The 22,487-nt window shown below is 41.5% G+C and overlaps 4 protein-coding genes across 12 annotated transcripts; 1 reads left to right on the forward strand and 3 right to left on the reverse strand.

Annotated features, from left to right (window-relative positions):
* Positions 1-1,962: 1,962 nt before the first annotated feature.
* Positions 1,963-3,773, reverse strand: LOC139815562 (venom peptide CtAPI). Its single transcript, XM_071782558.1, has 3 exons — positions 3,634-3,773; positions 2,612-2,896; positions 1,963-2,465 (listed from the first exon to the last, which is right to left on the reverse strand). Exons 2-3 carry the CDS (start codon positions 2,700-2,702, stop codon positions 2,215-2,217), a joined length of 342 nt encoding a protein of 113 aa, XP_071638659.1. The 5' UTR covers positions 2,703-2,896; positions 3,634-3,773; the 3' UTR covers positions 1,963-2,214.
* On the reverse strand, positions 2,926-12,403 carry LOC139815557 (uncharacterized). 6 transcript variants are annotated; one of them, XM_071782546.1, is made up of 15 exons: positions 12,248-12,403; positions 11,331-11,527; positions 11,106-11,230; positions 10,926-11,002; positions 10,704-10,826; positions 10,031-10,245; positions 7,873-8,013; positions 7,551-7,742; positions 6,770-7,466; positions 6,363-6,670; positions 5,997-6,166; positions 5,782-5,908; positions 4,326-5,700; positions 4,013-4,128; positions 2,926-3,715 (listed from the first exon to the last, which is right to left on the reverse strand). In XM_071782546.1, exons 2-15 carry the CDS (start codon positions 11,489-11,491, stop codon positions 3,676-3,678), a joined length of 3,867 nt encoding a protein of 1,288 aa, XP_071638647.1. In that variant the 5' UTR covers positions 11,492-11,527; positions 12,248-12,403; the 3' UTR covers positions 2,926-3,675. The 6 variants fall into 6 exon arrangements, with proteins under 6 accessions (XP_071638647.1, XP_071638649.1, XP_071638648.1 ...); XM_071782548.1 differs by having other exon boundaries at positions 5,997-6,127; positions 11,106-11,248; XM_071782547.1 differs by having other exon boundaries at positions 4,326-5,670; positions 11,106-11,248.
* A 351-nt stretch (positions 12,404-12,754) lies between these two features.
* LOC139815561 (mannose-P-dolichol utilization defect 1 protein homolog) lies at positions 12,755-15,225 on the reverse strand. The gene is made up of 5 exons (XM_071782557.1): positions 14,932-15,225; positions 14,502-14,567; positions 14,133-14,265; positions 13,839-14,043; positions 12,755-13,721 (listed from the first exon to the last, which is right to left on the reverse strand). Exons 1-5 carry the CDS (start codon positions 15,017-15,019, stop codon positions 13,479-13,481), a joined length of 735 nt encoding a protein of 244 aa, XP_071638658.1. The 5' UTR covers positions 15,020-15,225; the 3' UTR covers positions 12,755-13,478.
* Positions 15,226-17,276: 2,051 nt separating this feature from the next.
* On the forward strand, positions 17,277-22,271 carry LOC139815559 (tubulin glycylase 3A). 4 transcript variants are annotated; one of them, XM_071782553.1, is made up of 14 exons: positions 17,277-17,647; positions 17,858-18,148; positions 18,233-18,370; positions 18,582-18,802; positions 19,075-19,202; positions 19,323-19,596; positions 19,682-19,895; positions 19,998-20,088; positions 20,379-20,609; positions 20,692-20,945; positions 21,022-21,215; positions 21,297-21,569; positions 21,653-21,847; positions 21,919-22,271. In XM_071782553.1, exons 2-14 carry the CDS (start codon positions 17,992-17,994, stop codon positions 22,147-22,149), a joined length of 2,601 nt encoding a protein of 866 aa, XP_071638654.1. In that variant the 5' UTR covers positions 17,277-17,647; positions 17,858-17,991; the 3' UTR covers positions 22,150-22,271. The 4 variants fall into 4 exon arrangements, with proteins under 4 accessions (XP_071638654.1, XP_071638652.1, XP_071638653.1 ...); XM_071782551.1 differs by having other exon boundaries at positions 17,278-17,647; positions 18,233-18,445; XM_071782552.1 differs by having other exon boundaries at positions 17,299-17,647; positions 18,233-18,445; positions 20,379-20,549.
* The last annotated feature ends 216 nt before the right edge of the window (positions 22,272-22,487 follow it).

Genomic DNA, 22,487 nt, shown 5'->3' on the forward strand with positions numbered 1-22,487 from the left:
TCGCTCGATTCGGGCCCTGAACTCGTGAGGAGAGTCGAACGTGGCTGGAATCGTGTTCGCGGACGTTTCCTGCCGGCTCTTCCGGCGCGCGCTTAACGGCCGTACAAAAAGCACGCGCGTCCATGCTTTGTCCCGTCTCCCTCCCGTACCCGTTCCCCAACCGCCGTCCGTTCGTTTTCGTGACCGGGCGCCGATCGTCGAGGTTGCAGCTTCCGTCGCGTCGTCGGTGTCTCGAGGGGGAGAGAGAGAGAGAGGTCGGGAGGGAGAAAATTCCCGGTAACTTTCCCTCCTACGCGCGAACGGCCGCGCGGGAAGAGGCGGCGGGATGGGTCGCTCTAGCGATGGGATCAACCCTGATTTTTCATTAGCTACGAACTAATCGTCGACAACCTTCTCCCGCCGACCGCGGCGATTGCGTCGTATCTCGTAGCCACGAGAATGCTTCGCTTCTTTCAACCGCGACAGATAGCACGCTCGGGCTCGAGGCCGCATATTTTCCGCGAAACTTATAATTGGCGCAGAGATACCGAGCGTACGCGCGAGGAACGCATTGCGACAAATGTATGTACACAAGATTACGCTTACAATCTCTCGCTTGAGACTTTCAGCCAAGTCTTGACGCGTAAGAGTCGAAAGAGATGTGACGCGAAAGATCGTCGAAGCTCTGCGCTCGGCCGTGTCTGGAAGCGTAAACCTAAACCATAAACGGGACAAACGTATCCGCAATCTTAAATAGGTGCTAATCTTATTTGTGTCCTTAAGTACCTATCGGGTACTTATTGGCGATCCTCGGAAGGTGAACACACGGCCACGAGCTATATTTATCTGAAATATCTCGCTCTATCTGAAATGAGGTCGTAAATCAGACAATCCTGCAATGACCCTAATCGCCCCGCGCCCGGTCCACGGCAGCGTCCGTATTTCAAGGCGCTAACAGTATACCATAAATTCTTGTTCGGCCCATGTCTCGTTGAACATGGCACCACTCCCTTTAAAAGTCGAGAATTTTATTACGTATTCTCCTTCGCCCTTGGTAAAGTTCATCGATTGCTCGAGAGCGCGCGGACGAGACTCGGATCGGGCCCATCGCTACGGAGCCCAGCTCGCGAGCCTTTCTAATCCGTTGGGTTTGAGCGAGTTGATGTTTTCGCGCCAGCTAGTAGATGCGGTAACAGACGTGATGCCTAGCAGAAGGGGCAAGGACGGCCGAGGCCGACCGAGGCTGTGGCTCGCTTGCACGGGAGGAAGTCGAGACTCGGAGAAAAAGAGATAGAGAGAACGAGGAGAGGGGAAGGAGAGACGGGGAGACCGCTGGATCGGGGTGGACTAAACAGCAACGACCGCGCGCCGCGCCGGCCGTCGCGCGCGCCCACGTGCGTGTGAGTCGCCGCCGCGCGTGGTTACTGCTGCGAAGGCTGTGTGCGTGCGCGTGGTTACTGGTTGCACGATGCCACCGACACCGGATCCCGAGGAGTCGTGTGAGTTAGGAGCAACGTGGGATTTTGCGAAGCGTTGCATCGCGATCGCGATGGAATTCCGTTCCCTCGACGCGAAAGGACGTCCTTCCCGTCGCGTGCCGCGCGCGATCCGTCTCGAAAACGATAAACAAATTCGCAGCTCCTGAACCTTCTTTTCCCCTCGAACTTAATAATCGACGTCGCCCGCGATTAAGCCTTTCAAGCGAACGTGTTCGCGTAGAGAGATGGGACGCGTTAGGCACTCGAACGAGCCCTCGGGCGGCCTCCAAGGCTTCGGTGAATTTGAAATGGAATTTAAATGGCTCGGTACGATAAAACTTGCACTTACGTGCTCCTTTTTACGTCAGGTCCGAGTAAGCGAAGTAATAAACGACGGCCGCAGTTTATCGCACGGAATGCGCGCGTACGCAGGTGCATCGTCGTCGATGCGCGCAAACATGTTTGAGGAATGCATAATTTATCCAATTTAAATTATATCGCGGCATTCCCTTGGTAATCGTTTTTATTTCGAGACGTCGACAAGATTCATTTGCGTTGAATCACTCGATTATGTATACATATACATTTATATATAATCATGCTGAAGACGTACACACGCAAGTGGCTTTAAAGACGACGGTCCTAAAGAGATCGACGAAAAACTCGACGATAGCAAATAGCTACGGCAGGCGTTTTAATCCGCTCTTTTCCTCGCGTTCACCATGATTTATCCGAGCTCGTTTTTGCAGAGTTATCCTTAATGTCGTATTCGGGGACAGTTGGCTTCTCTGACGCACACGTCGCGATCGTTCCGCACGTAACCATCCTCGCAGACGCAGCCCCGAATACAGATCTTTGTTCTGACGCAAGCCATCGTCTCCCAGCGGTCTATATTCTCGCATGTCTTCCGACAGGTCGGATCCCCGGAACATTCGCTGTACTCCTCGTGTTCCTCGCATTCCTCGGAAAGAAACGCATCAAGATCTTGATAGCTCTGATAATCTACATCTAGAAAGTTACAGAATCGTGTCATCACACGTAAAAAAGAAGCGGAAGAAAAAAAAATTATAAATTACGGTCGAGATTCGAGATCTCTCGCTCGGATTTGTGAAAAAGGACCGTGTCTCGGGGATCACGGTATACGCAAAACTTACTCTCTCCAGCCTCCTGAGATACGCTGTTCAAATCTCCGGAACAATGAACGCCGATGAGAACGGCGAAAGCGAAAAATATGAAGAATCTCATCGTGCACTCGCAACAAACGTAAGACGTGTACGAAAAACGGTGCGTGTCGTCGGGGACTTTTAAGTACTCGCGCGGTATCAAAATACCGCAACCAGTTTTCTCGTATGTAGATACCGGAGTGCCATAAATCGTGGTTAAAAAGGGCCGTTAGATATACTCGAGCACGCAGGAAGGAGACGATACATGTTCATTTCCTACGACAGAAAATCGAGGAGTCTTCCAGTTTTCTTGCAGTGTTATATATTTTGTGAGACTTTCAATTGTACAGCCAACTCATTTACATACAACATACATAAGTTATCCTACTTCATAATAAAATCGCTCGTATTATTAGATTAAAATAAGCAATCCCGTAATTTAGTAATATGTTTTCAATAACGTTCTGCAGAGATGGAGAAGTTTACGTTGCTGATTTTGTCTTTAGTTATTGCAAGGATTAATTTAATTATTACGATGATCAAATAAAATGAATGTTTTGCTGTTGGGCATTTGTATATATATAAGCGACAACCTCTGCTATATCTCATCGGGGAATTTTTTAAACAAAAATACATGATCTTTCCCTTGAACACTCTACCGGCAGGAATGCCTGGACATAATACATATACATATATGTAATATATATATATATATCAAAATGTCCAGGCATTTCTGCCGGCCAGTGAACGATTTTGCTTCAATTTGGTACCGAATATTTCCCCCAAAATGTACACTATCGGATAAAGAAAAAGTGAACATTCGCTTCCGATAACGAATGATAATGAAAAGTCACTCGCCAATTACGTTGTACATATGTAGCCTCTTAATCGAATATTTATTGCGTATTAATAAACTGAGAACGCTATAACTATATACCATATATAGAGTGAATATGAATACATTAATATTAACTAAATATTTTAACTAAGCACGTAAACTAAATATTTATTACCTTTATCGACACAAGTTTTTTTTTCTCCCTCAAAATGTGAAATTATTTCTTGAAGCGTTGGTGAAACTTCACAAGTGAATCACTATAATAGATATAATTGCTACGTATAATTTGTTACTCAATTATTATTTAGATTAATTCATGTTTAAATCAGACTAACTTTAAATTGGAAACAAAATTAAGATAACATTTAAAAAATAGAATTTTCGACCGTTATAATTATGATTTGTTATACAATAGAAGGGATCAGCACTAAAACTACAAAAGTGTCTCGGCGTGTCTCGTATCAATCGGTCGACTACTCAGAGCACGGGCGATGGAAGGAAAGCGACTATATCACAGAGAAGCAGCGATGGTGGCGGTAATAGATCATAACTACCAAATCTTAGCTGCAATGGCTCTCTGCATTAAAACGTTCTTGCTTCGCTGTTTCATGCGCTCAATGAAGAATTCCTTGCCTTCCAGGTTACCGCCGACAGGTTTGACCCCTTCATTCTGGCAACAAACGAGAGTTAGTTGGCTCGTGGCTAGTGTTCCTTGGCGCGCGTGACTGATCATCATCATCATTATAGTCACTTTCTTCATCTGTTATATATTCCTCGCTTTTATCATCAATCAGGTTATCATGATCATCATCGTAAAGATGAGCTGATCGTTTCGTAGGCCGAAAACCTACGCGAAGTCTAACCAACCTTAGCACTGGCTGCGTCGCCCCCCTCTCCCTCTCCCCACCTCTCATAGTCGTCATCGTCCCTCTCTTCTCCTTCGCTCAGGGGTCCAGCTTGTCTCTTATTAGGCGGTACGGTCGAGCTACCACCGGTACCACCCTGTTGATGTTCAACGTCGTCACCTCCTTCGAGCATCTTGTTGATCTTCTCTTTCGCTTCGTCAACCTTCCTCATCGGATCGGGTGAGTAGCTGCGATCACTGTATCGATCGCGCGACGAAGCACGGCGGTCTCTGAAGTCCCGCCTGTCGCGGAAATCACGAAAGCCTTGCTTGTTATGAAAGAATCTACCTCCGCGATTACCACGGCCGCCACGACCACCACGATTGTTAAAACCACCGCCGCGACGATTGCCAAAACGATTATTGTGCTGATTGTTGTAGAAGCGGTTTCGATTCTGGAAATTGTTGCCACCGCCACGATGATTCGGATTGTTAAAGCCTTGGAAGCGTGGCTTGTAGTACGTGCCACGATTATTGTATGGTCGGAATTGTCTCTTGCGATAGTAACCTCGATCGTTCGACCTACTGCGACTGCGACTTCTGGTGTACGATCTGGATCTTGAACGTGATCGTGATCTGCTGTACGTACCCGAAGGAGATCTGCTGTATTTCCTCTCGTAACTGCCGGAACGCCGATTTGAATACGAGCGTGAGCGACTGCGTCTCGCCGAACGAGATCTAGACGATCCAGAACTCGAGGCACTGCGAGATCGACTACGAGACCGTTTCGCTGGACGATCCCTACTCATACGCTTACTCATGCCGCCCCTGCTGCTTGATTCGCGTTTCTTCGGAGTTTGTCGATGACCTCGCTCGTTCTCACTATCGGAATCGGTTCTCGGACCTTTAGCTTGAGTCTTTGCCGTTGGCGGAGGACGTGGTGGTTCCGGCGGATGTCCAGTCCCACTATTTTGACCGATCGGTTGGAACTTGCCGCCCAAATTGTTGCTAGAGCCAAATTTGGTTGGTGTAGTCTGTGACACGGACATAGTGAGATCCTTGTACGATTGGAACTTGTTCTGTGGTTGCGGTGTAGGATACTTGACAGGCGCTTGCTTTGGCATTGGGGGTTCTTTCGGCAGGGGTGGTGGTGGTGTTGGTGTAGGTTGTGACGATGGTACTCTTTTCTCAGCAAGTTCCTGCGCACGCATTTTGCGTGCATTATGAGATTTTTCAAGAGCCGCACGTTGAATTCTTTCCTCCAATTCATTGTCATCGTCCTCGTCGCTGTCCACGAAGACGTTAGATTGTAACTTCTTGCTCTCCGCCGGGACATCTTGCCACTTTTGCGGAGGAACGTCCTTTTGTCTGAAATCATGTGTGAATGTAAATTCACAGCTAAGTAAAACATGAAACAATGTATTATAAATTGCAAATTATATTTATTGTAAGATCTTGAATGTTCCTCAAATTATTTACCTAGCGGCTTGCGCAGCCTTCCACTTTGCATTTAACGCAGCAGTGTCTAGTGTAGGGAGTTTCGGTTCGGGATGAATCAATTGGGAATCTTGTTCAAATATGTCTGTTAGTGGTTTCCTCTGGATTTCTGCAACAAACGATTATGATAAGATCTTACATTGTTGTATTTGGCGTAATACAACTTTAATATACACTTTACGCTATTTTATACACACCTTTCCTCTGTTGCGCAGTCATTGGCACTCGGGATTCTCGCTCGTGATATGCCTTCGAAGCATCGTCTCTTTCTCTTTCTCTGCGCAGCTCCTCTTCCCTGCGTGAACTTTCAGCGAGCTTCTCCGCGTTGCTAAGAGGGGAAGGTATGTCATTATACTGTGCTACATACCTAGTAAATATAAAAACATAAGTAAAATACGATATCTGACGGCCGCGCGATTTCCGTTCATTTGTGCTAGCTGAGGATATGAAAACAGCGTAAATAAAAAAAGCCCGCGAGTTTAAGTCAAGCTGCTTAACTGTGGAAGTAATAAAAAAAAATATTAAACACATTATTGTGAGAAAATTCCAACAATGGTTCCAACCTTTTAAGCGCCGCACAGTCTTTCTCGACTTTCGCATAATAAGCATTAAGCTTGGACTCTAACTGTTCCAAGTCCGGTAAAGACGACTTTTTCAACGCTTCTAAATCTCGTTCAAGCTTATCCTTGTTTTTACGCTTTTTCCTTTCTTCCTTCTTCTTCTTCTTCCGACTCTTCTTGTCCTCCTTTTCCTTATCTTTCCCCTTCTTTTCTTTCTTCTTCTTTTTCTTCATCTTTTCACTCTCAGAATGTTTCTTTTCCTTTTCCCTTTCTCTCTTCCATCTTGCTGTCTCCTCCAAGAATTTCCTTACCTGTTTGCACATAAAAAAGTGATCTTGCGTTACTTTAATTTTCATGTTGCATACTTTGAAATATATTGCAATTGAGCAAAACTATAAAGCTATACTTGCCTTATCTTCGTAATCAGAATCGTCCTTGGTTTGCTCAAGAAACTTGCGTACTTTGCTCTCGTAGTCGTCCATTTTCTCACGTGTGTTTGTGGGGTAAGAGGTCGGAGCGATAGGATCGTGAGTGGTGGTAGTTGCAGCGGGAGGATTGTTATACTGGGCCATACGCTTGCTAAGTGGCGAAAGCGAACTGCGATGATCTTTCTTATGTTTGCGTTTACGGTTCGGTGAACGGGATGCCGATCGTGAACTTCCCGATGACGACGAGCTGCTAGAGTCTGAGCTTGAAGAAGTCGAAGATCCGGTGGATGAAGAACTCGAGCTGGAACTCCATCTTTGTCTCTTCTTTGATCTAGATTTTCTCTCCTTTTTGCGTTTCTTTTTATCCTTTTTATTTTCTGCACCGTCGTTCTCAGCTTCAAAGCTCTTAAAGGTATCCAGAGGGTTCAGTGACGCTGTGAGAGTCTTCGATTTTATGTATTCAATAGAATTTCGCGCTTCCTCATGATACGGTGCAATTGCCAAACAGTTCTCATATGCTTTTTGGGCATCTTCGTATTTCTTCTCGTCTTCGTAACTACGTCCGAGCGCAACCAGCGTTTCCGCCATATACTTACGAGCATTTGCATGCGTTTGATTTAATTTCAAGGCTGTCTCAAAGTCTTCAATCGCCTTCTTGAAACTTCCGCTGTTCGCATATCTGTAACACAAAATAGTATGTTAAACACGTCTGTGTATACATCAACATATTAAACATGAGTGCGAACTTCAATTTAAAACTTACAATGCTCCTCGAGCAACTAAACCCTCAACGTTGCGAGGATCAACCGTGAGCGCTTTGTTGAGGCACTGGAAAGCTTCGGAATGACGACCGGCCTTGAAATGATCTATACCCTCAGCAACACTTCGGAATGCCCACTTGCTCGCTTGTGTTTGTCGTAATTCAGAAGCGTATTCATTTGGTGCAAATCTCTCTCTGCACATTAATAAACAAACATAATCAGGCATAAAGTGGAGAATTTAGGTTTATATATATATATATATATATATATATATATATATATGTATGTGTGTGTGTATATAAATTTTATAACGACGTTTCTTACCTCAATCCAACCATATTAGAATGATTCTGTTGTCCAAGACCGATTAAGTCGCACAGATATTTTATGTTGTTCGGATTGTTGAAGCCAGTACTATTCTCCAACAGCGCTTCATAACTCTGACCTTTGTTGTCGATCGCTTTCCTACACCACAGAGAAAAATACCTCATTATTAAACATTGCAAAATCATCGTGACCTTTGCCAAAGAAGAGGAAACCAAAGCTACTTCATTAACGGTAAAACTAAAGACTTGATAATCATGACAGCCGAATCCATTGATACTGTCGATAAATAACATTGGTCCTGACGATAAATATCGCCTGTCTGGCATTTCGTGTGCGCCTGCTCTCCAACACCTTGTCGTATTCCATATAGTTTTCTGCTTTGTAAGCACATACATATTTATGCTGTGTGCATTATTTGTTGCAGTCTTCCCATATACACATATAATATAGTTTAATTATTCATTTATTCCTGTACAATGACGTTTCTTCACTTCGATCTGCATGTATTAATCAATGATACGGCACTAATACCAAAAGTGCATTAAATATTAATTCAGCCCTTCTTGATTGCGTCATACATAAATTATTGTGCAACTTTCGGTATTAGAGTCGTTCAAAATCTACGTTTGTACCGTTAAGAAGCAGCAGGGGTCCGAAACAGGGATACGGTGCAGAAGGTAAGATTCCTTTTTATTAGCAAATATAATCTCATTGTTATAAATTTACATTGGTAACACAACCTCAGTATTATGTAAACTCGTCTCTCACCTTTCACCGTTAAGACGTATATTTCTAGTATTTTGTAATCAGAGGATTTTTTTGCTCAACACAAAATCACACGGCCTATCATCAATCGATGGTGTGGTTTCGGTTTTTACAAGTTTTTTTGGTGCGATAAAATAAATTGCATAACCCTAGGATAGGTTGGGAGCCACGCCTGAGTATATATTATCTTCCAAGGCGGACCAAAAAAATTTTTTTAGATGTAGAAGTTTCATCTGTTTGCATTTTGTGGTGTCAATTATCAACATGACATCACTTTTTTTTTTATTTGTCAATATAAGCTGTAAGTTTAAACATTAAGGCATTATTATGATAAGGCGCGATTCTTTTGAAGATTAAAGGTAAAAATGTTTTTGGGCGATTAAGACTCGAGTTGTTTGGTCTCTACTTCTCAAATCTCATTAACTTCCTCTACAAGATTATAAATCTATTCCACCTTACCTTCTACAAAGAAAGTACGATCGGACACAAAAATATGAATACCTCATGCCATCATACAAAATGATTTGCGCAAAAAATTACATTAGTATACCATTTTATGAAAATACAGTAACATACATATACATATATATTCTTCATTTGATATCCTTATAAGAGACCAAACAACTTTAAATCAGTGTTATACCTACCGTCTGTTGCATTCACTCTGACCGCTCAAGGCTCAATGTCTCATACTGGAAATTCAACTTCAAAAGTCATTTGCGCCATAATCTGGCTGGTGCTTTGAGAGTAATATATCGCAAACGTAGATAGAATATGTGCGCAATAGAGCCATGTCAACCAATGCTCAAGGTTTGAATTCATTTGTATCACATTAGAAATTCATCATCATACTGACTATCAACTTTTTACGTTACATAGAGTGTCTGGCACCTAAATTCATAAAAATGTGTAAGAGGAATCAAAACTAATTCACCTAATTTTGTTAGTATCACAGTGCTTCTGTTAAAGTTCGACTTTCTTTTCCCACCATGCCATATTATCCTTACCTTCATCTTATTTTTAAAAAAGGAAAAAAAACTAAAAACAAAAAAAAATGAACACAACACGACAAATTACATATGTAATAATAAAATCTACTATGATGTAGAGCAACAAACAGTTAAAAGAAGACATCAGTGTATATATAAATTTTACATCTCAATGTATTGCAATTAAATTAAAAAAAAAAAATATTCTGTTTAACAGTGCAAATGCTCTTATAGTAATACACAATGAACAAAAGTGTGACATCACAAAATGCTCTCACTGTTTATCATGTGAATAAAATATCTCCAAGATATAAAGGAGTCAACTTACAAGAGTTAATGAAGCATATTACGGATTCGGTAGACTTGCAATTATATCTAACCAATTTGTTGTGTTAACTTACTTATAGGCTTCTGGAAGATCATCGGAATGGATAAGTCCCATAGGTGGGTGTGGTGCTTGCCCTTCCCGGGCAGGTACGTTCATAACTGCAACCACTCGTTCAGCTTCAACGTTAACTTCACTGACTACGACGCAGACGAGATCATTTGCCATGTAGCCTCTTGTAACACCTTTCTTGTCCACCGCCGGCACAGTGGCCGTATTTAGTATTAGTGCCTAATAAACAGAACATACAAAAACCTTTGTTATTAAACACGAATGAAATTTAAGATACATTAGACATGGTACATGGAAACATTGCTAAACGAAGTAACGTTTATCGAGATATTCTCAAATCGCCATTTAGTGATGCAAAAACAATCGTACGGCTACGGCTACGGCTATGACTACGGCGACGACGACGACGACGACGGACGACGACGACATATCTTAATTGTAAAATTTAAGACTTTGCATTGTAAGATCTCCGCTCGGGGGGAGGGGGACACATAGAGGAAAAATAAAAACACTTTTATATCATAATTCAAACTTAAGCTACTTGATCGGTTGAGATCTAATAATTTCGAGTACTCGCGACTCGACGGTTTGTGTGAAGATACACGGTGGGGTCTCGCTGCGCGTGTATTTGGTGCGAAACACTACCGTGTATCTTGATAAATCATATATTGACGTACCTTAACTCCTAATTCAGTAACAACTCTGGGACAGTCACTACAGTTGCAAAGCACCTTCAGAAGAAGACCTGCGGCGCTTTTACCCATTACTTGTGCGAAAATTACATCCCCAATTACTAAACTCTATAAAATAGATAAATAATATAAAATTAGATTTGCCATAAGATTTCATAACAACTAATTTGTGCTTTCAGATCTTTTTTTTTTTTAATCATTCTTTACCTCCAAAAAATTGCGAATGCGTTGGGACTTCTCCATGGTGACAAAAGTATCAAGTGCTGGTACTGTAGCATAAAATTCTGAAAACACAAATGCACATTATTGCACAACATTGCGTAATATTACGTTGTATCTGAATAATAATAATAATAAAATAAAAAAAAGATGTAAAAAAATTATTACCTTCGTCATCCATCTCCTGCTTAACACAGTCTGTAGATTTCTCCAAGTTTGCCTTATCATACAGGTCATCAGCTTTTTTAGTGAGAAACTGTTGAAGCTTCAAACGTTTGCCTCTATCTCCAAAGCTATAGGAAACACACAAACTTTTAATGAACAAAAATATGCAACAACACGAAACAGATTTGCAGGGTGTCTGAATAATTGTCAAAGGTGATTGATGTATACCTGAGAGTCTTTTGTCGCTGCTGGTAGATTTCAAAGCTAGGATCCTTGAGATTGAGCATGACCAGCTCGTTTTCGTTGCGTTCTCCTTCCCACACTTTCTGCAACTGCTGACCATGGTAGTTCAACGCTTGCGCCACGAGACGCGCATCCATAGATTCCATTCTCGCTCGGCAAAGAGTCGAACCTAATCTGCAAGACTATGAAAAATCGTCGCGTTCGAATTATTCGTGCCTTCGATCGCGGCTACGAGAGCATCCACGACCACGTGTGTCCGTTATATTATGTGTCCCGAGAAATATAGGGACACAGGTATAACGGCAGGTATAGCGTTGTTACATATATCTCTAACCGTTTCCTCATGCATTAAAAAAAAAGCCCTTTTGAACGCCCAACGTCCAACTTCCAAGGACAACGTGCCCGCTGAACGAACCGTTGTCCAGCGAAATTCGAAAAGCTGTCCGTCACACGTGTCTGCTCATTACCGCGTGTCCGGTAATGAGTAAACGTCCGGCGGGGTTTTTGCCAAACTGTTGGAGGCTCGCAGGCGTTCTTGGCGCGTTATCGCACCCGTCCGGGGCGTCCGGGCGACCACACCGTCGGCGAAACTTAGCGTCGCCCGACGCCGCGTCTCGTCACAATCTCGTCAATCTCGTCATAAGCGTCGTCGCCGTCGTCCCGTAATCGTGGACGACGCCCGCCGTTATTTCGCGACAACGCTCGCCCTAGGCGGGCAAGAAACGCGCGCTATATCGATCTCTCCTCCCGACAAGATGGTCGTTGCGGTGAAAGCCCGGGGCCCGGAGACTGCGGGAACGGCATCGGCGCCATAACGCATCGCAGCCACCTTCTTTCCGACGCACGTCGGAATGTTTCTCTCTTAGCGAGCTGGGCTCCGAAATTACGTGAATGTTACTTACCACTCGCCCGATGTTTTACGTGCCGCGAGAAGATCCGGTAACGAAACAAGATTTACGTTGCGCCACGAGGCCCACGAGACATCGTCAGGAGCGATTAGCGAACAAATGCGTGCACGAACGACGAAGGACGTTGCACGAGTCATTCACGACGTGACGCGGCGGAAAGCTGAAAGCGGAAACGGAGGCACGGAGGCAGCGCAGGCAGAGAAACGACGAACGACGATGATGCCGGACGATCGCGTGGCGCATGCGCAGCGCGCAACTACTTTTATCGATCGCCAGCCGGCCCAGCCGCGCGCGCGCGCGCCTATATAAGCGTGCCGCGCCCCGCATGACAAAGTAGTTTTTGTAATGTAAAACGATTTTTCACATGTTACTTTAAAGATAAAGAGATAAATTTTATTTTTTTTATTTTAAAATATAAGAGTTGGAGTATTCGACATATGATTTCTCTTGCAGATTGCACGATACGAAGTTAACTGCAGTTGGGATGGAATGAGTCACATATCAACAATATAATAATTTAATATATATAAATGATGCGCGTGATAATACATATTGAGAACTTGCAATAACAAATTATAACGCAGATGTACAAAATACCTTTTATTTTACAACTTGTAAAATAAGTAGGAAAAAACGTTCTCGTTTTATGTTGGAAAAATTTATAATAATCATGCCGAGGTAATGCATTCAACGATAATCTAGTCTTATCTACTTGTGTATACATAATAAATGAGATGTTATAACATATTGTCATTTCTTATCTTTTAATAAAAATTATCCCCCCAACATTATTCCCACGTTCACTTCCGGGCTGTAAAGTAATATTATAACTATTACAGTTTCCCCTAAATTATCTATAATATTAGGTATTATTCCTGCAAACTTTCTCAAAAATTTATTTCTTATGGAAAATGATTTCCAAGCATTCTCTCTCCAGCGTCACGTTGTTGTCTTCTAAGGGCTCAGACACAATGAGAAAAATAAGGAATAAGATAAAGGAATAAGGAATAAGGGAATGTCGCATCTCACTTCAGTACACGTACATTAAAGTGAGATGCAACATGCCTTATTCCTTATTCCTTTATCTTATTCCTTATTTTTTTCCATTGTGTCTGAGCCCTAAAATATCATTCATGCAAAGTTTTATACAGCCACGCGTTATTTTACATTGTTGGCTTATGTAGATTATCAATCGCGCGCTATAAACATTCCTATTTCCTTCGCTCTAGCTCTTCTTCTTGATCTTTCCTTTGCTCTTTACGTCCACGTTCCAGTAGTAAAGAAGCTGCGCCACTATCATACCGTTTGCCAGAGTGGAACACACGTACATCGTTATCATAGTTGTATCACCCGTTTCTTGAATGGAAGTAAAAATTCTCGCGAGAGAACCGAAGAAGAGCATGAAACATGTTACCGCCGACAACTGGCCGGTATTTCCATTGGTATAATTTGTATAGGCTTGTATAAACTGTAATCCCATAAAAACGTAGATTAATATATTTGCAACATATTTATCTTGCATATATTTGCGAGATAAGAATAGCTAGTATAGATGTTCTCAAGAATAGGTAGTTAAATTACGTACCTTACTTATAAGAACAATGGGTATATTCACTGCTTGGCATGCCCAGAGAACATGGATAGGCGTTAGTCCACTATTAGCTGCAAAAATCACTGCTATATAAGCGGACAGGAATGCAGTTGCTTTTGCTGTCTCTCCATTATAGTGCATTACTAGAACTGCGATGATCAAAGTCTGAACTCCTAAAAATACTCCATCTCCCCAGGCACTGAAATTAATACCAACAATAAATAAATTTGTATAACAACAGACTTTTGTACGGTGACATGCTTTGTGTTCAATGAATTATTTATTTACCTAAATGGAAATCTACTGCTGAAACTGTAGGAAGACATCGCGGTGATAGCGAATAAATCCAACAATACGCTGAAAATATTGATTCCCTCGCCACTTTTATTTTGTAGGATTTTCACAATTTGAGGTATCTTCACTAAAAAGAAAATAAGAGTATATTTAGATAATTCATGTATGAGATAAGAATATTATTTAGATAAGACACTATGTTTACTATTCAAAGTAGCTACTGAATCGCACTTGCATTAATATAAGGCTGCAATACAATTTACTATGATAATTACATAAGATTACAGTTTTCAAGTAAAATGCTTTATATATTCTCACGATGCAATGAAGTGGATATCTTTGTCCTACAAATAATCTACTAACCAAGCAAAGAACCTCCGATGATGCCCAATCCTAGAACTTTGCTCAACGTCGCCTTGAAGCATCCCACTGAAACATTTTCAAGACAATCATGTTTTACCTGCGTGTGATTGTATATACGCTTATTAAAAAATTCATTTTTAATCTCAATAATTTCCTGACAAGTTACCGACAAATATTAAGCTTGTCACGTATAAAAAAATAATATAACATTATGCAACAAATCCTAAGGCTACATATACAACACAGACGGTTCGACTTTTAACAATAACACGATTAATTAGTCAAATACGCAAACCCAAGTATTATTTATATATATATTTTTTTTAATTTCAAATGCCGGGCACATTCCTCTTCTCATGTTGGGAACAAAATGTCACGTGTGGAGTTAAAAGCTCATGATAAAACTGTAATGTTATCGAGGCAAACGTACCGTGAAAGAAATTAAATTTGTCGAAGTACTCCTTTATGCATTCCCGAGTAAACACAAATAACGCCGCTTTTCTGATATATTGCTCCATATTGCCAGGACTTGCTCCGTATTCATCGACCGTACTATCTCACGGTGTAAATGCGCATGGAATGTAACGGAAGGCTCACAGACGACTCACGAGCCGAGACCTGTTTTCCGTAATCGTTAAATAACCGGCGATAACGGCAGAAACCTCCTTACAATTACAAACGCGTGCCAACTCACGTTGGCCAGGTTAGCCTTCGCGTCCTTCGCGACGCAGTAGCGGCGTTCAGCAACTATATGGTACAAACTTTGAACGGCCCTACGGATGGTAATGTGAGAGATGCCGGCGGAGCTGTCGCTGGAACATTATTAAAAATCGCGATCAAAAATAAAATTACAATTCACAAATATTAAACTAATATACATTAAACTGACAAGAATATTAGATATTATTGTCAGTAATGACGACGCAAAGACACCTTACATTTTAAATAAAATAAAAAAACTATAAGCTCCGTATGCGAGTTCCATATATTATACATGTGTGAAATCGAGGATGTCCAATAGAGTTACCCGATTGTTTAATTGCCGTTAATTTAATTCCTCTAATTGTATTCGTAGGAGTTAACTTTAAAGAACAAGGCTGAAATTATAAATATAAAAGACAAGCACGAAAAGAATGCACGGGGAGAATTAAAGGACACTATTCAATGGAAACTGCCGCAACTGGATCGACACCATGCTGGCAGATAATTGAACACGGAGGCCTGTAATTCTTTAATGCATTTTTTGTGCTTGACTTCTATATTCGTAATTTCAGCCTCGTTCTTCGAAGAAAAATACTTTAACTTCAACATAATATATTCAAATAAACGAATCAATACGCTCGTTGATAATTAACTCCTACCGGAGGCTCTCCTCGTTAATTTCTCGTGCGGGGAGAGGTGTGCAATTTAGAATATAAAGAAAAATAAGAATATAATAGCTGTAGTAGAAAATGTATTCGAAATTAATGCTGCAGAGAATTTTATTACAATTTATTTCTAAAAGACAAGCGAAAGACACGCGAATAAAATTCTTGGAGAACGGGACATTTTTGCTACCGATCGCTAAAGGTCGCTCAACCTTGACATTCGCTCGGTACAAATAATACTTGCAAGTTAAATAAGAAACAGAAAGATAGTATCTCGCTGGCATAAGGTCGTGTGAAAGAAAATTATAGAAAAAAAGTTTAAGTAATAAAGATCTATGTAACGATACGACATACATGAAACTTTCAAATTTTCAGTAACTTCTGACTTATTCTCTCTTTCTTTCGCGTACATATAACATCATTTTACGGGAATTATTTTATAGAAATTTATTCGTAAGTATGTGTATAAATATACATATTCATTCTCGATTATCATCGCGCTTCTCGGAATCGCCAACTTCATCTTTCGCTGTTCTCCGTCTGTCAGCGACAGAGACATGTCAGTCACGCGGATCAATCGCGTTTCTCCATTCTATTAATATTTCGTTAAACAAATCTCCCAAAATCTCGGAGTATCATTAAAGCTCAACGCCGCGCGCGCGCGTCCCCTTATCTCGCACGCGATCAACGCCGAATTTGGCATCAGAGACGGAATTCGGCCGTTGCCGAAAATAGACTGGTTATCAAAGAGAGATCGAAAGCTTATCCCCCCCCCCTCGTCCCTCTCCGTAATTAGCAATACCAGGCCGAGCGAACGATTCATCAGGCTACCACCTGCCGCGACTTCTCCACGCGACCATGAAGATGCAACCGTGTAAGTGGGTCAGAGTACATGCAAAGTCGAGGAATAGAGTGTGGTCTCATTAACTATGTGATTGCTTTGACTTCCTCTCTCGCCTATATTCCAACGAACGTCGTGCAGGGGTCGTGCCGCGGGGGTATGCGGAAGTGCCTGGTACGCTCTTCGTTGCGCTCAACTACCACCCGCGCGCCTCACGTGTCCAGGAACGTTTCGTTTTCCCTCATTGCCCAGGTTAACGCGAGCGTTTTACCCGATACTTGTTCATCGTGTGTATCCTCAACGTAACAATTAGAAGATAAGATACTCGAGAGCATGTCTTATCGAGAACCATCTTCGGGAACCGTCTTCCACTTTCGTCGAAACTGCCCTTAAATAACAATTAATCTTTGGTACATTAGGACCATTATTTTAAAAAAAAAAAAAAGAATGGATGAAGCAATTTTATAAAGATTTTGTTTGCCGCAATATAAGATAGCGCAACGAAGATATAGAAAAGTTTCTTATGAATCGAACTTTTCCCAGATTAGTCTGGGCTGATTGGCTCCTTTTTAATGACTCGAGGGAGGAACAAGAGAGGTTCCATTAAACGATTTCGTCGATAACGCGGCGGGGTATCAGAACCATCAGCGCAATCTTATTGCTTCTACAAGGGGCGCCTTAAAACACCCCTGGGGCGCGCGCCTGCGAAATATCAGATTCTACCACCTGACTCGCGTTTGTCCACGTCCTCGTCGTTCAGTCTTGCCTCCACTTCCATCCGGGCATGTTTTTCATCTTCGTCCGAATAGTCCGTCGCGTTGGTTCTCCACTTGATCCTCCGAAGCCACGGTTGTTAATCGGTTTTGCGCGAATACATTTACTCTTTGGTATCTGCGAAGGATGTATTCATCATCTGGAGAGCATCGAGGATTCAACAGGTATCAGAAGTGGCGCATTGAATTTCGTCATATGCAACTAAGTTTTATCGAAAACACGTTCTTCACTCTCGCGTCGTTCGCCTCAAGTTCTGTTTCCAGGAATTATGTTCTGCATCTGCATTAAATATTAAGATAATTTTTAGTAATAATATGTATCTTATAGCAGTAATCTTCAGATCCGATTTAATTAAAGCATATTCGCGAAAATAGTTTCAGATTAAAATAACGGTGTTTCCTTCGAGCACGCTGCCTTCTTGCTGAAATCTATCGGAGCGATGAAGAACATATGAAAATTAACGAAACGCATTTGCGCGGAAAAGCTTTGCGGTTCTTAGACCCGCTACATGAATGCCAAGGATGAATCATCCTCTTCAAATCTGGAAAGTTCAAGCGAGGATAAGAAGGACAAAAAAGAAAATATCGAGAACGAAGATGAAAATCCCGGAGAGGAAGTGGTGACAAAGACGGATGCGACAAATTGTGATACCAAATCTCTCGAAGGTTTGAAATATTCGTAATTACTTAAGTGTGCATATAACTTGTATATATTATAATCGTATGTCGCTCGTAATTTTCTTTTTAAAGAGAAACCAGACTGCCCGGAAAATAAAACCGAACCGTCTTTAGAACTGCCTTTAGAACCGACCCTTCACGAACGATTCTTGCGTATCAAGCAAACCGTGAAAGACGCTATAGCTGCCCATCATACTTTTATGATTTACGGCAAGTCACGGGTCATTCGCGATTGCATGTTGAAACGAGGATGGTGTGAGAAATTTTATCGCAGAAACAGTGGCGGTAATAAATCACGCGTACCAACTTCATAATTACTCCAATGTATCACTCTGCTTTTTTTTTATATATACAATAAAATGTAGCATTCTTCTACGTTGCAATTTGTACTTTACGTTTTCGAAGATAACAATGATTTCAGGCGATCAGCATGTCGGTGTCGATTCCAGCCCGGTATATCTACTGGCTGGTATCGGCGATCTGAAGGATCAGCAAAGCGAACGTCTATTGATATCAAAGATGCTCACCAATCACACCGTCGACTTTCTGTGGAACACTGGGTCCGACTGGCCCGGATGGCCTGCCCAAGATAACAAAACTACTGTGTTCAATCGATATTGTCGAGCTGGCTTTACATCCAAGGTATCGTCGGTGCATCAAATACCTGTAACTCTCATAAATATAAATTTTCAGTTCCGGCATAATGCGGAACAATTATTTCGTCGCAAGAAACTAATTGTGAATAATTTTTTTTTAATTTGGCGAGCCTGACTTTTATAAAATTGCTTTCGTAAAGCATAAAGATGTTTAGATAAGATGTAGCGAGATTGACTAGAGTGCACGCTTTTCACGAGCGTGACGACGAATCGTTAGGAGTAAAGCTGCATGTACTTCTTCGAAAATCAATTATTCAGGTGGGCTTGTGTTCAAGCGTCAGGCAAATGCACTGGTATTATGAAGCTGGAGTGGCTAACACTTTGTTTCCGCGTTGCTACAATATATGCCAGGGCGATCAGATGCACGCCTTCGTCGAGGACTTTCGGTGAGAGCCTTTGAGTTGCAAAAAAAAAAAAAAAAATTAATTGTACATTACATGGCCGATCGCAGGAACGTTTAATATACTTAAATATAATTGCTGATAATAAAAGAGATGTTTCATTAGACTCACAGGCTGTCTGAGTCTCTTGAAATGGTTGGTGGACAAAGTCAACGCCGAGGACGAAGACGCCGTGCGTTCACCAACCGGCACAGTGCCTCTCAAGGCTCTCGACTTCGCAATTAAGAGATGTAGCGACTATATTAGCGCCCAATCGCACGAGGACATTGATCAGGAGGCTGAGAAGGTTTGGTCTCACCAGTGGGACCAATTTATCACCTGGTACTACCAGATTGTTCGCGGTCAAGCTCTCTTTGTCCGCACCAATGTGCCCTTCAACGTGAGATATCTACAAACACAATCTTCTCTTCTTCACTTATAAGCGTATTTTTTACCATTTGAAAATATGTCGTGCTTGTCAACAGAAATATGTCCTAGCTTCGAAGCATATATTAAAGAAGATGAGGAAGTATTGGCCACAGATAGATATGGACGGCATATTGAACATGTGGATCTTGAAACCTGGGAACAAGAGCCGGGGACGCGGTATTGTTCTGATGAATAAGCTGGAAGACGTAGTAGCGAAAGTAAACCCAACAGGCAAACCGGACACGCGATATGTCGTGCAGAAATATATCGGTAAACTTTCAGATTAATAATTAACGGAAAACGCTAGCTGATTAACACAGGTGTTTGTTTTTGTTTCGATTTGGTTAAAAATAATCTGATTATATCTCCTAGAACGGCCATTACTGATTCACAATACAAAATTCGATATACGTCAATGGTTCATCGTGACGTGCGCTCAACCTTTAACTCTCTGGATGTATAGGTATGCAAATATATCAAGGATGTTTTGTTTTAAGTCACGACATTTCATAACATCGCTCACGCCAGAACAATTAAGCCAAGACTCGGCCAAGAAATAATAATAGTTTCAAAAGTAGAATAATAATCAATTTATATCTCGCTGACATCTCGCGCGATCCTGTTCCCCAGCAATCACAAACTTGCTGATATAAATATCCAGACAGTACACAACACAGTGCTATCTGCATTTAATTATCGCTAATAAAATAGCAGTCAAGGCAGAGAAACTTCGAGCTTATTACTTGTTTACAGAGAAAGCTACCTTCGTTTTTGCTCGCAAAAGTTCAGTCTAGATGACTTCCACGAGTCGATTCACCTGTGCAATAACGCGATTCAATGCAAATACAATAACTGTGGCGACAGGGACTCTGCTCTACCCGCGGACAATATGTGGGACGCCACGACATTCAAGGAATTCCTCAAGTATGATTTACGTCACATCATATATAAAGAATCACTCGTGTATTTCTTTAAAATTTCTATGTAATTATAAATACTATTTATGCATGTTTTGTTTCTAATAAAGCAATGTGCAAGAAAAATAATTCTCATAAAAATTCTTCAGATCTCAGGGTCACAGTGATGCATGGGACGATCTGATATACCCGGGAATGAAACAAGGTCTTGTGGGCTCGTTATTGGCCAGTCAAGAGGCCATGGACCGACGAAAGAATAGTTTCGAACTGTACGGCGCCGACTTTATGGTCATGGAAGATTTTTCCGTATGGCTGATCGAGATCAACAGTCATCCAGACATGAGCTACTCCACTAGTGTTACTACGCGATTGTGTCGACAAGTGATGGAAGATACCATTAAAGGTAATTAACAATCTATCATTACTATCTTCCATATTATTACACAATTATGGCAGAAATTGTATTTTCGCTGGTACAGTCGTGGTAGACTTTCGAGAAGATAAAAATGCAAATACTGGAGATTTTGAGTTAGCATATAAGCAGAGAATGCCGAGCTGCCAGCCGTATTTAGGCGCAGCTCTTTCGCTTCAGGGTACTCGTATCACCACCTGTGAGAAGAAATCGAGTCTGTATCAGGATTCCAAATCCAGCCTAGTCGCAAGGTCTCCAATGGTAAGTTAGAAAAAGATAAGAAATAATCTAACGACGTGCCAGTTGGATCGAGTATCGACAATGTTTGATTTATCTATTTAGACGAAAAAGAAGTCGATGGTACATAGTAACATCGGGCCAGTAATCGTCGATCTCATCGAGGAACTGGAGATCCAGCTCGATCAAGAGTTGTACTCTTATTATAATACAGATTCGCCCAAGTCGATACCAGCACTTCCGGCGACTGCACCGGCGAAGCCTTCGAAGGCATCCATTTCCGATGAGAAAGCGGAAACCGTGACAAAGAGTACTTCAGCATGTACAACATCTATTATCAAGACGAAGTCACCAACTCCATCTAAAACTAACGTCCAGGTAATTATAATTTAGAAGAAGCGTTGCCATCTCGAAAATCGATGATTATTCAGTTTGCTATTAATGTATACTCTATTATGTAGAATCACACTAAATCTTCGAATAACGAGAAAAAATCTTCGCATAAACCGGCACGAAAGTTACGCACGGTCACTGCGGGCAGCAAACTGGATACATCTCCGAGACAAACGTTGATCTCAAAGATTATGGCTCTTCAGGAACAATCGACGAATATGGCGACTAAATCTGAGAAATCGTCGAGAAAAAATGAAGATAAGGTTAATATTCATACAAATTCTTGGTCACTAAATCCTTAGCGAAAAGTCCTTTTTCCCTGTTTCTTTAACAGATCATCAAATCTGCGATGCGAGACGCCGTAAAAAAGTACAAAAGAAACGTGACTATCCGGCCGGAAGTACCGCCACTGCCATCCCTACTTACGTCAACACCGAAAGTCACTCCCGTGTCGACAACGAAGAGCAAGAGCCGCAGCTTCCCGAAAAAACAAACGCATAAAAAAAATAAAATTCTAACAGACATCTCCGATATGTATGCTGTCGGTTTGAGCCTGACCAAATAATCGAAAAGCCTGTCAGTCACTCGTTGCTCGTCACTTTTCTCTTTACTGTTGATTAATTCTTCAATTCTATCTACAAGTGATATATGTATACAACTAATAAATGTTACAATTATAAATCTGAAGCTGAAAATCATTTTACTTCCATCAATACAAAAAACAATTTTTTAAACAATCAAGATAACTTCACTACGCAATTCCGATTCCAACAATTTAAATTTAAATTTATATTACTCGCAAAATTTCCAGTCTGAGAATCCTGAGATATTCCCATGAACAAGTAAAGCTTTTGTCAATGTTAATGCATTCGATTTTGGAAGATAATACAAGAAGAAAGAAAC

This window comes from Temnothorax longispinosus, chromosome 7 (assembly GCF_030848805.1).
Source record: "Temnothorax longispinosus isolate EJ_2023e chromosome 7, Tlon_JGU_v1, whole genome shotgun sequence".
NCBI classification, from domain to species: Eukaryota; Metazoa; Arthropoda; class Insecta; order Hymenoptera; family Formicidae; genus Temnothorax; species Temnothorax longispinosus.

What these genes read in the sequence shown, in the direction of transcription:
- LOC139815562 (XM_071782558.1), bottom strand. Translation starts at nt 2,702, where the DNA reads ATGAGATTCTTCATATTTTTCGCTTTCGCCGTTCTCATCGGCGTTCAT. An exon ending in ATCTCAGGAGGCTGGAGAGA is followed by an intron (nt 2,466 to 2,611) that starts GTAAGTTTTGCG and finishes GTAACTTTCTAG; the next exon opens with ATGTAGATTATCAGAGCTAT.
- LOC139815557 (XM_071782545.1), bottom strand. Translation starts at nt 11,491, where the DNA reads ATGGAATCTATGGATGCGCGTCTCGTGGCGCAAGCGTTGAACTACCAT. An exon ending in GATCTTCCAGAAGCCTATAA is followed by an intron (nt 8,014 to 10,030) that starts GTAAGTTAACAC and finishes TCTGTGGTGTAG; the next exon opens with GAAAGCGATCGACAACAAAG. An exon ending in ATTCTGATTACGAAGATAAG is followed by an intron (nt 6,671 to 6,769) that starts GCAAGTATAGCT and finishes ATGTGCAAACAG; the next exon opens with GTAAGGAAATTCTTGGAGGA.
- LOC139815561 (XM_071782557.1), bottom strand. Translation starts at nt 15,019, where the DNA reads ATGGAGCAATATATCAGAAAAGCGGCGTTATTTGTGTTTACTCGGGAA. An exon ending in CAAATTTAATTTCTTTCACG is followed by an intron (nt 14,568 to 14,931) that starts GTACGTTTGCCT and finishes AAAATGTTTCAG; the next exon opens with TGGGATGCTTCAAGGCGACG. An exon ending in AGCAGTAGATTTCCATTTAG is followed by an intron (nt 14,044 to 14,132) that starts GTAAATAAATAA and finishes TATTAATTTCAG; the next exon opens with TGCCTGGGGAGATGGAGTAT.
- LOC139815559 (XM_071782551.1), top strand. Translation starts at nt 17,992, where the DNA reads ATGAATGCCAAGGATGAATCATCCTCTTCAAATCTGGAAAGTTCAAGC. An exon ending in GAGCTGGCTTTACATCCAAG is followed by an intron (nt 18,803 to 19,074) that starts GTATCGTCGGTG and finishes TCAATTATTCAG; the next exon opens with GTGGGCTTGTGTTCAAGCGT. An exon ending in TTAACTCTCTGGATGTATAG is followed by an intron (nt 20,089 to 20,378) that starts GTATGCAAATAT and finishes ACTTGTTTACAG; the next exon opens with AGAAAGCTACCTTCGTTTTT.